This window comes from Festucalex cinctus, chromosome 9, assembly GCF_051991245.1.
Source record: "Festucalex cinctus isolate MCC-2025b chromosome 9, RoL_Fcin_1.0, whole genome shotgun sequence".
Classification (NCBI taxonomy): Eukaryota; Metazoa; Chordata; class Actinopteri; order Syngnathiformes; family Syngnathidae; genus Festucalex; species Festucalex cinctus.
The window spans coordinates 2017644-2031792 of record NC_135419.1 but is presented as its reverse complement, the minus strand read 5'-3'; the positions used below and the strand labels follow the sequence as shown (position 1 = coordinate 2031792).

The 14149-nt window shown below is 40.3% G+C and overlaps 1 protein-coding gene across 2 annotated transcripts; it reads right to left on the bottom strand.

Annotated features, from left to right (window-relative positions):
- Positions 1-1925: 1925 nt before the first annotated feature.
- snx25 (sorting nexin 25) lies at positions 1926-12463 on the bottom strand. 2 transcript variants are annotated; one of them, XM_077531675.1, is made up of 23 exons: positions 12300-12463; positions 11289-11989; positions 10468-10552; positions 9524-9740; positions 9217-9389; positions 8203-8389; positions 7712-7782; positions 7119-7309; positions 6255-6386; positions 6022-6171; positions 5807-5932; positions 5501-5665; positions 5172-5303; positions 4776-4910; positions 4537-4650; positions 3776-3853; positions 3289-3372; positions 3096-3213; positions 2872-2938; positions 2576-2757; positions 2332-2432; positions 2164-2233; positions 1926-2062 (listed from the first exon to the last, which is right to left on the bottom strand). In XM_077531675.1, the coding sequence occupies exons 2-22, from the start codon at positions 11631-11633 to the stop codon at positions 2168-2170; spliced, it is 2919 nt and encodes a 972-aa protein (XP_077387801.1). In that variant the 5' UTR covers positions 11634-11989; positions 12300-12463; the 3' UTR covers positions 1926-2062; positions 2164-2167. The 2 variants fall into 2 exon arrangements, with proteins under 2 accessions (XP_077387801.1, XP_077387800.1); XM_077531674.1 differs by having other exon boundaries at positions 1926-2233.
- Positions 12464-14149: the final 1686 nt, after the last annotated feature.

Here is a 14149-nt window from a genome sequence, read left to right as displayed (position 1 = left end):
ACAAGACAGTAAACAGCCTTTCAAATTACTGTTTAAAATGTTTATGAAATTGCATACTCTATAAACCATGTCTTTAAGAATGATGGAGGTCAAGTTCAGCATTTCAAACATAATTTGTTATGCTGCACAATATTCAATTAGCTCGGCCACTGACAGCTGTATTCAAGCAGCTTCTAATTCTTGGCAGGTTTGCTTTTTGGTGATTTTCGGTTGACTCTTATCCTCCTGACCATTTTTTTTTTCTCAGCAACAGGTGATCGCTGTATTTTCTTCCTGAAGTGCCATGCACTTTATACTTGTGAACAATTGCTTGCGTTGCTGGTCTTGGGACCTGCAGACGCTTCGAAATGGCTCCAAGCAACTTTTCTAACTTGTTCGTGTCAATGATTTGCGTTTTCAGATCAGTTTTGACATTGCTGAGTTTTGACTGTCCATTGTTGCATTTTTCAAGTCAAGTCAGTATCCAATAAGCTCTATATTTTAATGGCCTCAGAGAAGTCACAGTCATCCCTAATCACACACAAGAGGTTAAGAGACAATGGTATGAAGGTCATTTCATTGACAATTTGGACAAACTTTGTAAGTCACCAAAATTGCTAATTGATGTTACTGTGTAGTGTGTAGGCTATCTATATTTTTGACCTAGCAGATTTGGTCACTTTTTCTGTTAACCAATAATAAAGTCATAAAAGAACCAAACTTTATGGATGTTTTTGTGACAAAGAAGTATCTGTTCCAATCGCTCTATCAGAGAAAAACTAGTTGTATAAATAACTGGTAACTCAGGAGAGCCATGACATTATGTTCTTTAAAACTGTATGTAAACTTTTGATTACAACTGTAAGTACAAAAGCTGAATCTTACTGCTATTCATGTTGGATCAGTGGTGTGATAATTTGCAATAAAAGTCTGAGATGTTATATTTGTCTAAGCCATTTTTGAGAAACAAAATACCACATGGAAGTTTTTTTTTTATTTTTATTTATTGCTTATACAAACGCTCTCTAAACAATTTTTTGGTAAAAATAAAATCTATCAATAATTATAAATAAAATAATCACAATGACTTTTACATGGCATTATATTGCACAATTATAAGCCTTAACAACAATCACAGAACACGTGTTGCTCAGATTTTGAGTAGCAGGAATGTTGAGAGGTTGTGTTCAATGTTTGCCACCTTTCAAAGGCAACAAGCAACCTGAACCTTCATTTGTTTTGCGGCATTTAATCAAAGTCTACTTATAATCAATTTGAACATTATGACTCAACAACCAAGTTGTTCACTTTCACAACATGTTTCTGCCCTTCTGAGCTTTCGATCAAGAAACGATTTTAGCTGGTTGTAATGCAGAGATATCTGGTGGCATTTGCTGCTCAGGAAAAGTGGGATCTCACAGTTTCAAAATGTTACTTCTCGCATTGTTCTTGTGTCAGCCTTCTGGAACAAATGAATTGTGTAGTTGCTCTTGTTTGAGTGAAAATAATCCAAATCTGTGTAGTTCTAGTTTGTACCAGAATTAGCATCAGTCCCTTTCAATCGCTTGCCTGTCCAGCATTCTCTCATTTCACAGTTGTTTTACAAGTTGAATCAGCATAACGACTAAAACCATTGTCTTTTGTCAGTTTGTCTTTGTAGGTAATGATCAGAAGCCTTTTTGTCCCCTCAGAGTTTACCATTTTTATACAAGCACATAATAGAAAATGGCTCAAAAATTCATTAAGATGCCTTTGTTGTCTGTCATTAAACAACAAAATCACACTTTTGGTCAAGTCTCCATCACACTCGGCTAATCTTCGAGGCTCACTGCGTGCTACCACTGTGCAAGACCTGTAAAAGTACAAGAACTGGACTCTAATATTGACCTCATTGATGTTGACAAAGGATCACGACATCCTCTTTCCAGGCAATGATAGGGAGCATCTTAAGTCACCATTTATGATAGATGAGAAAATAAACAGATGAATAATGTCGCAAATGCTTGAAGGTTGTCAGTCACTGAGACAAAATCCAAACCCTGTTTTTTCCCAAATCTGGGTTTCCCAATCATGGCAGCGCGTTCTGCAAGAAAAGCCACATATAATGTGAAGGGGGGTGGGGGGAAACTCCCTTAAAAGATAAACTAGTACAAAAAGTTTCTGAGTGTAAAAAAAAAAATGTACTTGTTCACATGTTGTCAACTTCTACTCTGAGTTCAGAGCACACTTCCTTAAGTAACATTTCCATCAAAACCTAAAAAAAGACAAAACCGTTAAGGTTGCACAGACAAAAAACAAAAACTTTTTTTTTTTTTTTTTTAAATGCATCACTAAGAAAGCTAGTGTTCTTACATAGAGAAGATGTCTGTTGGCACTAGCTTCCTGCAGGGCATTGAAGACCTTGATGACTCCATAACGGGCATTCTGTTGGCCTACTAGATTTGCTAATGCATCTGAAATGCAAAAGGTAACATGGGGGGAAAAAATTCCTATTAGCGTGCATTTTGCATCTACTGTCATTTTAAAGATCATATAGTTAATTCACTCCTCTCTTTTTGATATACTGCCAATTTGCCAAACAATATTTATTTGCTACCTGGAATATTGTCAAGTAATTTTTGTTGAGCTCGTTCCTTGGTTTCAGTGCGTTCAGCATCAGTTCGGACATTGACGTGTGGTGCCAGAATCCCATTGGGCCAGAACGTGTCCTTGAAGACATTGATGTAACAGACCAACATCTGTTCTGAGAAGATCCAGTTCACCGTGTCCCTGATCTGTCTGGAGTTGGGCAGAAACAAAAACTTTAAAGTACGTATGCACAATATATGTTCATGGTTCAGAATTACACAATGATTGTTATTCATATCGTTTTGACTTTTTTCTTGCACTCACTTGTTGATAGTTCGTCCAAATGTCACCTGGACTAGTGCAATAAGTGTTTTCCTCACCCATTTAAACACTGAGTAGATGAACAGAAATACAGTACATGAATTGAAATTAAATATTCAGAAACACAAGTACTCATACAGAATTGTTTTTCCTTCTGCAATACACATCTAGGACAAAAAGCAAGCCTGACATCAAGACAAAAAGTGACAAAAAGGTGATGCGCTCACTTCCTCGGAGTTCAAATATCTCGGCAATGAGCATAAAGCAAGGTTCAGCCAGTGCGTCTCTCCTCCCGTCCGTCTCATCACCGTAATCTGACAAGTCGCTGTCATCGTCTGCCTCCTCCTGTAAGCGGCAATGACAACACATGCTGAACTCGCAGTCCGGATGATGGGCCAGACGTTCCGTATGAATTGGTACCTCTGTGTGAGAAAAAAAATCCCCCGGAAGTTTCTCCAGGAAGGAGGCCAGAGAGAAAGAAGATTTCTTCTGAATGGACATCACCTACAAAACATCAGATAATAGCATAACATGAATGTACTGTTTCGCTTCTGTCACTCAACACCAAATCAATTAATACTACTGTGTATTGAACATCTATCTATTAAACAGCTCTCAGCTATGTCAAGTTTATCACATTCACTGCCAGCTCAGCAAAAATGCATCATTTGACGTCTTTTTCCGTCAATGGCAGTGAATGAGTTAATCAATTTAGAGTATCACGATGACAATCAATTCTGATGGGTGGCCCTATCTATTGAATCTGTTTTGACAAGGATGAGAAAATGATCAAAACCATATTGTCAATTAACTTGAAAAGCTAGTGTGAGCTCAGCAGTCACACAAATGACAAAACTGATTACGCATTTTTGCTTCTTTGAAACGAGTATGAGGAAAAATTGGTTACCTTTAGGTGTTCGGGAGATGGACTGAGGAATGCATAAAGTGCCTCTGATTGACACAATCGCTCATCTGTCAGCAGACGCTGCAAACACATGGATCAAATTTAGCAAGTTAGCTGCCTTGAACCAAGCAAGCTCAATTGATCTGTACTAACCTCAAGTGAATCTACAGTACTTTTTAAAAATGTATTTATGTTTGTAAGCAGTTTATCTATTTGTGCTTCCTTATGGAGGAACAAGTTGAAAAAAAATACAAAATAAAATGTGTTGAAACTAAAAATTGTTAACAAGTAAACACTTTTAAAGGCAAAGTCTTTTTGAAATTTTTGGGATGACTTTTTCTGATTAATATTGGGTTTGCGGTTAGGAATTGAGCAGCAAAATCCAGCCCTTTTTATCCATCTCAGGCGTGGCCATTTTACCATCGCCTGAACATGACATCCGAGTTGCTCACGGATCAGGTAACGACCAATCACAGCTCTCCTGTTTTATGAAGTTGAACCGTGATTGGTTGTTGTTACCTGAGCCGTGAGCAGCCACTGTGATGTCATTTTCAGTCGACAGTAAGTGGCAATATGGCCGCTCCTTGACATGGATAGTCCGAATGCTGTGTTTAGACCAGTGGGGCCACTTACAACACATTATTATAAAGAATATATTTGTGTTGACTTCCCTTTAAGTTAGATTACTTCATTAAAAGGGATGCTATGTAACATTCTAATACTGGTCTAAGGGTGACTGTACATTATGTACTTTTAATGTTTACCTGCAAAAAGGTATTGAGCTGAGTTTTGCTCTTGTCCAAGAATTTTTGGTCGATGGATTTGAAGGGGAGTTTGCTGAGAGATGGTAATTGGAGTTTCTTCAACGATGGGAAACACTGAGAGAACAAGACTGAAATTACTAGTGCAGTGATATTATACATCACGCTAACTGCCACAAGTGCTTCGCAATACATTTCCATCCACGTGGTTACTGGAATTAGTACATTTGATGTTACATTACCTCAGTCAGTTTACGGTGCAACGTATGGAATTCAGTAAGTTTTCTTTGGACACTCCAGCGGCTGTTGTCCTCACCTTCCAACAGGTCGACACACACGTTGTAGCAAGCGACAGTTTCCCCGCCTTCCTCTGTAGCCTGAAAAACAAAGACAAACTCATTGAGTCTCAAATTATTCTGATCATTTTAAAATGCCCACAGTACACATTTTAACAATTTTCCACAAAATGCTGTAGTATTCAATGCATTTGTGTGGATATTCTCATTCATTCAGTCATAAAGTCAGCGAAGACCTAATCTTTGCAATTATTTTTTTTCCTATATCAAAAGAATGATGTGGGAAATCAGCGGGCTAATTATATCAAGGTAGAGTCATATATTGCATCAAAAAAAAATTACTTCAGCAGTAGTAATTGTAGCCCTCCAGTGACCCAGGTTCTCACACCACCAGTCAGTCCTGATGATATGTTGCTGAAGTTCACTGTGCTCCCTCTCCATGGCTCCTATTTCTTCCTTTAGTTTGCTCACAATCTAGAGACACACAAACAGTTTAGCCGGCATGCTGAGCAATAGCACTGTAAATGTCAAGGAAAATCATTCATAATTTCCAAATGCCAATATTTCAATTTTAAAACTATCTGTCTATCGTACAAATTTGACCCACACCCTCACAAAGCTCAAGGTTGATCATTAGTTGTAACAGTAATCATTGATTCGTATTTCCTTACCCTTTTATCTGGTTTTGGTGCATTCAGAATCGAGCCCAGGGCTTGTCTCTTGTACTCCAATTTGTCATACAGCTGGCGAAGTTTAGTGGCAGCATAGCTGGCCTGTTCATTGATTCCTTTACTGCCCTCATCACACACCTCCTCTCCAGCATCTAGACCCCGACACTACACAGCCACAACACAGAATCGTTTCTAAAAGACATACAACTTGATATATACACAATTACACCCAAAGAGGAAAGTAAACACCGAGGCATGAGCAGTTATTGCGCATTCATGTTAGGAACGTGTGAACGCGTGTCTGACCCCTGCGTCCTTCTCCTCAGTGCTACACCGTGATTGGCTGTGCTGCTCATCTCGTTTAATGAGCCTTTCATAGAGATCGGAAACCAGGAAGGAAGGGTAGTAACGCTCCCTCATCGTCTCCGCCACCTAAAAAATGACAATGACAGAACTGACACGGTAGAACCTCTTAACATTTCTTGCCTTTTTTGTCTCAGTTTTATCAATGGAAATAGGACCTGTTCCTGCAGTCTCACAAAGACTTGAGTTCCTCTATTTCCCACTAAACTTTGCTGGATCTCCTTCAACAAAAACTTCTCCACCGGAATCTCTCTGCTTTCTACAAAAAACTTCTGGTAGATTTCGCCAACAATTTGGGGCACCTCATTCTGTTGAATATGAAGAAATAGTGATGTACCCACACATACTGCACTGTACTCAAACTGAGTGAATATTTTGGCACGTGTGTCACCTTGTTGGCAGTTTTCAGCGTTTCCACTAATTCCCAAAAGCTTATCAGAGCCGTCTTATCAACTCTCTCCATGTAATCTCTGAAATGTTCCCTGTAACCTGGATTGCACATGATGTCATCGAACAGGAGAATCTGAATGTGAAGAAAAAGATTTAAATGAGACACATGGGAGTTTGGTCTAAATCACACGCACATGCACTGAATTCAAGCTTCATCCTTTAAAGCCACAGTGTGCAGCCTTTAGCGCCATCTAGTGGTCAAAGAATATCATCTAGAAGCCCGCAGGAGCACGCACACTACGGTGACTCAGTGAGACCATATTTCGCAAGCATATCACCAATTTTTATTTTGCATAAGCAAACGAGCATCTCGGCGAGTGACGGCGACTTGGCAGCCGTTGCGAAGCCCGGGGAGCGACGCCGAAAAACTGAGCGAGCCGGAATTAGCCAGAGCAGCTAGCGGGAGTTAAGCGGAGCCAGGCTAACAAGAGCGGCTCGCGGGAGGAACTAGTTAAAAAAAAAAAAAAAAAAAAAGCTAGTAAAAGCTTGCACAAGCAAAGCAGAATGTGACAAGCGACAGGCCCAAATCAGTGATAATCACCTGGAGGCCCCAGCTGTGGAAGTTAAGCATCAGTCGACCAATTGGGTCCAACACGCGATGCAAGCACCACCCAGGCTAACATTCACAAAGTTGTCCTTTGGGCATCCGTAGCAGGAAGATGGCGGCAAAACATGGCAGCTCTAGTATTTTAATCGTTTTTTTAAAATGAATGAATTATTAGTTCACCACTAGATGGCGCTAGGGATCACTGAGTGTCCTTTTACGATACTCCAAAATGGTTCAAGCCAGAATCAAAAAGAATACCCTCTGGCTTAGAGGCTCGTCACTCTCATCAGTTCCGCCATCTTCATTGTTCTCATAGTTTGGTCCACCAAGTAGACGGATACGTTTCTCACATTGTTTCTTAGCAACAGTCAGCTGATTGATGTATCGTTTCATATCCCTGGCCCTTAGCAGGTCTGCCTTCATGGCTGCTGATTCTTTGCCTTTACGCTCTGGGAGGGGAAGAGAGAGAAGCACCGTCACTCAGGATTCAAAAGAGCATGCTTAATAGATCATGCCAGGCTCACAACCCAATTGCTGATAGACCTTCAATGAAGTATTGATGACTGCAGTTTTAAAGATCTAAAATGTACAGAACCCCCACATCTCACACTAACGTGGAATCTCTTGTCAGCAAGACAGATTTCAGCAACAGGGTGTGTTTGAGGGTGAACAGGCCTTCAATAATAATATCAATTATTAAAGAAAAGATTTAAGTGAAATTAAAGAACAAGTAATAAGTACCAAATTTAGTAAATCTGATGCTGAAATGTAACATCACAAAACTAGAAGTAAGCCAAAAAGAGTCAAGTATTCCATTAAAAACAATCTTAATGACAAGCAAGAAATGGTACCTTTCTGCTTCTTGAGCTGAGGCAGGCTGCTGATGGTGGTGGCATGAATAATTTCTACCACTATCTGATACCTGCAGGGAGGAGAAATTAGGATGTTCAGTAAATAAACTGCTGTCTTAGGATGTCAGGATTACCACAATATTACACGCACAATCATTCTGTATCTTTGGAAACATAATGTGAAAGTGATTTGAGTATGAGTAATGACTTAAGTCAGCAAATATCTTGGACTAATGAGGCAAAACAGCAATGACTTTTTTTTTTTTTTTTTCTGCGTCGAGGTGTCTCATCATATTGCCTCAGAGACACTGTCTGCTGCCATGGTAACATCAGCCCACAGGCAGCCAAAAGATGAGCTCGTAACACTGTTTGCTAAACATGTTTGCGTCCACTGCACTCAGCATTAAGGACAAAAGGCCTTCATGTTTCGCAGTGTCCTGTCATTGGATATATTGTGAATGTGGTATGTATGCATTAGCTCAGTGTCATGCCTGAGTTGTTTGAGGAAAATGACATCTGTGGAAGTTGATATCAGTTTAATGAAGTCTTCATAAGAGGCAGCATAGGTGTAAGCTTTCTTCTGCTGCTCAGCCTGCTGCTCCCGCTGCTCCATTTGAGACAGCAGCATCCTGTTAATGGAGTCGGGGTCGCTCAGAACTTCCACCAAAGGCTTCAACACTGCAGCACACACAGACACACATGCACAAAAAAAATTACACTTTGTTATGACATTCTCTTGAGGAACAAAAAACATAACGTTGACATACACAAGTGCTATGACATGAAGTCTCAGGTGACATTATCTTATAAAAACAAATTTCAAATTCTACTTAACTACTACATTTTTGGTTGATGCATTCGTTTACTCACAGATGCCGTGGATGAAAATTCTTTGTCGTGTGCTCTACACAATGTGACACGAGTTTGCAGTGTATATAAAAATAAACAAAATTCTTATTAAAATATGGTTTATTTGAATTTATCTACATTTTACACATTAATGTACCTGACTGTGTCCCGTTGAAAATCTCTAAGGTGAGCTAACAAGTGTGACGCGCTAACAAACTTGCAGATCAAGATCGACAAATACTGCCAGGTCAAGATAAACCTTGCTCTGCAAGCTGCATTCTCGCAGTATTTGTGAGTTTATAAACTCCCGAGAATCCATCGTGTACCAAGACTGCTGATTTTGACCAATCTGAGCCACTTGTGGTTTGGACCAATCGCAAAGCAACATTGTGTTTAGAGGCGGGATATGTAGCTGTGACGAAAACAACAAATGCCAAGGCCATGGGAAACAAACAAACCTAACATGGCGCCACCGGTGGACGAATGCATGGACGGCAACGCTACAATCTATTATATATCTATTCTTGCATAATTATTCACATTTTCCTTTCAAGAAGAATAGTGAGACGCGCTTTGTGATTTTTTTATTTCCGTTTTGCTTAACAAGTTATAAAGTATTGACCTACAATCGCATAAAATGACTAATAAACAAATACCTTTAGTAGTGATGACTTCTGTGAGGCAGCAGCGTAGTGTGTGAGACTTTGCATCCTTTTGTGGCAGCAGACATAGCAGCAGTATTCTGGCTACACAGCGGAGGAAGGCCAGCTCTGACTCCGGACTAACCAAACATGAATGGAGAGGAAATGGCCGAGCTCCTTCATCCGGTCTGTTAACATATTCGAAAACACATCTTAACATGATTTATTTAAAGTCCTAATACCAAGCAATGCATCGAGTTCCGATGGAATTCCCTATTCTATATGTTTTTATTAAGATAAACGAACAGGTAGAAGTGTGTACCTTGCAGATGCAGCCTTGAGGCCAGTGAAGTGTGTATGTAAAATTCGGATGGTGTCGTAACACACCACGTTAACAAGATCTATCTCGGCAAGTCGACATCTCAGCTGCCCGATCATCTGCCACCAGTCCTCTGACAGCATGGAGTACAACTGGCCCTCATCACGACTCAAAGGAATGTACCAGGACAGGATGTAGTCTCTGTAGGCATAATCCAACACTGTGGGGAGAGCAAATGTTTTAAAACAAACATTTTGTGGTTGTTAAGTTAAAAAGATGTTCACATTATTATATATACACTTAACAAGTGAATGTGCATATCCTTAACCTAACATCATAATTGCCCAAGTTATTGTTTTGGTCAAATTGTGACATCTCTGTAATATTCTTCTCCTACTATTCTGCCTTATTGCCTTCGTCGTCAACATATCAGAACGCTTGTTTGAACAAAAAAAAACATTATCTGCCTAAGTCATGTTTTTGACTTGGCCATTTTTCACAGGTTCAAATACACACCCTGTGTAAATAGGAAGGCAAGCACTTCCTAATTTTGCAACTCATTTTACAGGCATGTTACACGGCTTGATTTAAAATGTCCAGTGTCTGGTTGTGATGACATGGAGGAACAAAGATCCATCAGTCAGCAGTTTTGTAGAAGCTGAGGTTGTTGTGACATTTAGCAGAGCCAGTGAAACACATTTGACATTTGCTCAGCATAAAGTAGTACCACTAGACAGAGTCGACGAGTAGCTGCAATGTGCAGTCTTGTTCATTGTAATACTAGAAAAAAAAACTGTCAAAAGAAAAGTCATAACATGATGAATTACTGAAAAACAAAATTAATGAACTCTGCAATTACATTTAACTGAAGTGCAAACACATCATCTATCTTCATCATGTGCACTGCCTTACAAAAAAATAAAGGAAAAACAAAATTCTTCATTTACCTTCCTTTAGGGCTTTGTCCAAGTTGTGTGACACCACCACCCTCCGACTCTGGCTTGATTCTTGTACTGGGGCCAAAAATCGAGTCTGGAAAAAGAGACTAGATCAGTTTATTCCCTTCAGTCAACAGTATAAACTGACAAGAGGTTGGTAAAATGTGCTAGGGACAGGTGAAAAAAATGGATAGAATTGACAGTTTGTCTTATAAGACTTAAAGTAAAAGAAAATGCATACAATCAATTATATTTGTTTCAACGGTAACAACATACCGGTAAGTCATTAAACACAAGAGTGAACAAAACACAGCTTTGCCCATAAATGCCAGTCACCTGAGACAGTATCACTTTCCTTTGAACAAATCAGCCAAATTGCACAAGCCTGTTCCTTGTTGATGAATGCACATGGTCCCTTTTCATAAAATCACATTTAATTGAAAGCCTTGAGAGATGTACGCCAAACTCAATGAAACCAATCCATTATTCAGTTCAACACCACATGACATCATGCCTGACATCAACCTTAACAATTAGGCATGTTCCGCTCCATGAAATGGCAACAGGTGGATACAGAGGTTTATTGTACCTTTACTATGAAGGAAGCGTTCAGCCTGCAGCTACACTTTGTTGCCATAGAATGGATAGATGAACGCAGGTATATTTTTTATTCAGTCATTAGATAAATTAAGAAAAATGTGATAATTTTTAAAAGCACCCGATTAGCACTCAGCACACTAGTTTCCAAAGCACCATAACTTTTGATAGTGCCAAATGCTGTGGTTGGTGGAATGAGTCTGTGTCATTTTGCGATGGTAGTAGCACCTTACCATGAGCTTGTTGAAGAATTCCAGCTGTTGGACTGAATGTTTCCTGTGTCTGTCAAAGCAGCTGACTTTGAGAGGACTCTTTCTGACAAGCAAAACAAAACTCCCAGCCAGGAAACACAGTAGGGCGAATGACACGTAAATGAAGAGCTTCAAGAAGAAAGAGGTAAGGGACAGGCCTCCCCATGACAGCTGGAACACTACTGCTGCCACCACACCCAGAACGAAAGCTGGGACAAACCGGAAAGAGGAGCTAAGAGATGAGGAAGAGCTGGCAAACATGGGCCCCTCTCCTGAACTGCTGCTCCCTCCAGTCTGTGTTGTTGTGGTAGATGAGGGGGTGGGCATGCTGCGACCCCACCATCCATATATGTGCCACTGCTGCTTGGGCAGAAAAGTAGGTCCCCTTGTCCAAGTTCCGAGTCAGAGAGGTAGATACACTCTTCTATACCCTCAACTACAACATCGTGTTCAAGAAGCGGCATCCCCACTTCGGCATCTCCTGACCGACCTACTCCGCTGTGTGCCCCGCTCCTAACATCGGGCCGCCCGGCGGCGACAGCCACGCAGCTCCGTCACTTCAGTCATCCACAGTATGATCCTCTTGACAGCACCAGAGTTGACCTTGAATACTCGACGGTGGCACACGTCTTGCAGAAAGATGCCAGACGGAAGGAAATGAATGGAAGCACAAGCGCCGTCACCTTGGAGACAAATATATAGAGGTAGCTTAGTGACGAGGCTAACCCGGATAGCGAGAGGCTAACACACGATGTAAGTTGGAGTTGTTAACTATGATCAACAATACATAATTATTCATGTGATAATCTGCAAACATATTTATGAGTTAGCCATGAAGCTAACTGTAACATACTAGCCAACGAGCATAATCTTTTATTAAGCAATTCAATGGCAGCTAACATTAGCTACTATAGTATCCTTTCAAATGAGTAGTCGAAAATACATCCATCACGTTCCTTCTCAAATAAGAATTAGTCGAGCTCATTCAATTACATTTTAACTTTTTTTTTAAAAGTGCCTTTGACCCAGCGAAAAATCGTCTCCGACAGTGAGTAAAAACAAGCTGTTATTTTTCATCGAGCTCCAGCTGAACGACAATCTGTCTGAACGCGAAAGTGTCAGCCAATCAGCTGTGGTGTTAGTGCCAGATGGTTTGTCTGTTTTAGGTATCAGCACACTCCGACCGGACGGGACAACTCACAGTGACAGTACCGAAGATATGCCCAGTGGAGTTAAAAAACGGGAATGGCGGAGCGATTGATAATTATCAAGTGCACACAAATGTGAAGGCTTGTACGTGATTGTGCCGGCTCTGAATAAGTTATTAAATCTATCAATTTCATCCATATATCCATTTTCTGTACCGTATATGTCCTTTAGGTTATGTGCTCTAATATAAATAAAGATGACTTGAGTACTAAAATAGACAAGACACAAAATTATGATGGGGAAAACTTATACTTGGTGGTTGGGGATTGTGTAGATTTGGGTCAATTTTTTACTTTCATTAAAAAAAAAAAGTGTAGGTGGGGAAACCAATTTGTACGTTGGAGTAACAACAACAACAAAAACAAAGTTAATACCGTACTTGCAACAGGAGGGGCGCTGTAAATTGCATCGTGCGTCTAATATTTAATCCAGTAGATGGTGGTAATGTTCCACGTTTTGTAGGCAGTCACAAAGTAGTCTCCACTCCATTTGATACTTGCATAGATTCCTCTGCAGTTGATACACCCATGATCAGAGATTTTGGTGTGTGTTTTTTAATTAAACAAAAACAAAAACACTTTAGTTTATTTATTTATTTATTTATTTTAAATCCCACAGATCATATTCAGACTTGGAATACATCACACGAACATAGATACAGTGGCAGAAGAAAGGAAAGAGACGTGTCCAGTCCATCCCCCTTGCCACACACCTTAACAAATTCATGCTACTTCTCAAGTCCTCACAGAACAGTCAAACTTTCCGGTCATTACTGTGCAATCCCAAAAAGAGGAAGGCTACGTCTTGAATAATGACACTTTGTAGGTGTACCGATTCTAATTATACAGCTAATCCAAGCCCAATTTTAATATTGATCCTACAGGCTTCCCAGATGACAATTGTGCATTCCTCCAGGTTGTTCAGAAAACGTAAGGAAGACTTGAAGTCTTTAAAGTCAGTTCTCTACAAAGAGATAAACTTGAGCATTGTGAAATGCAAATCGTCAAATTATAAGTGCCACATAAAGCAGACAGCTGCGAGTGTCAACAAAAGGCAGCGCTCCAGTTCACACAAAACATAATCTTCTTCTTTTCATCCCCAAGGCGATTCCTTTAGTGTGAACGGGACCTTGAAGCCATCATGTAGATAACACATCCAAAGAGATAAACGCATACATTGCTGGATTTCCCCCGCTCAGTATGGACACGCTGAGCTGTCAACGGCGGAGAAGCGGGGTCATCTGGAGCTTTTGGGAAGAGGTCAGGCCTCTTGCAGACTTTTTCTAAAGCAGATTAACCTGATACTTGAGTAAACAAAAACAAAAAGTGATGAATCGCCAAACATCTCAGGCTTGGCTGATGACTCAAACATTGGGCCTATTGATCTCCACTCAAGCATCCCACGGGACTAGTTCCTTCTCTCACCGGGGGGGCCCCGCCAAACAGGCAACGCACAAATGGAGTCATGACTTCTCTGTGAGGGTTTGCTGTTTTAGCAAGGTGTGGGCCATAAAATATCTCTTAGCCTAACGATGAGGCCCACTTGATTATCAATGGACATCTCGCAACATGCTACTCGAGGCTGCTGAGCTGTTGGTGTCTTCTCGTGCAGGTGATGATGATGAAGCTGCGATG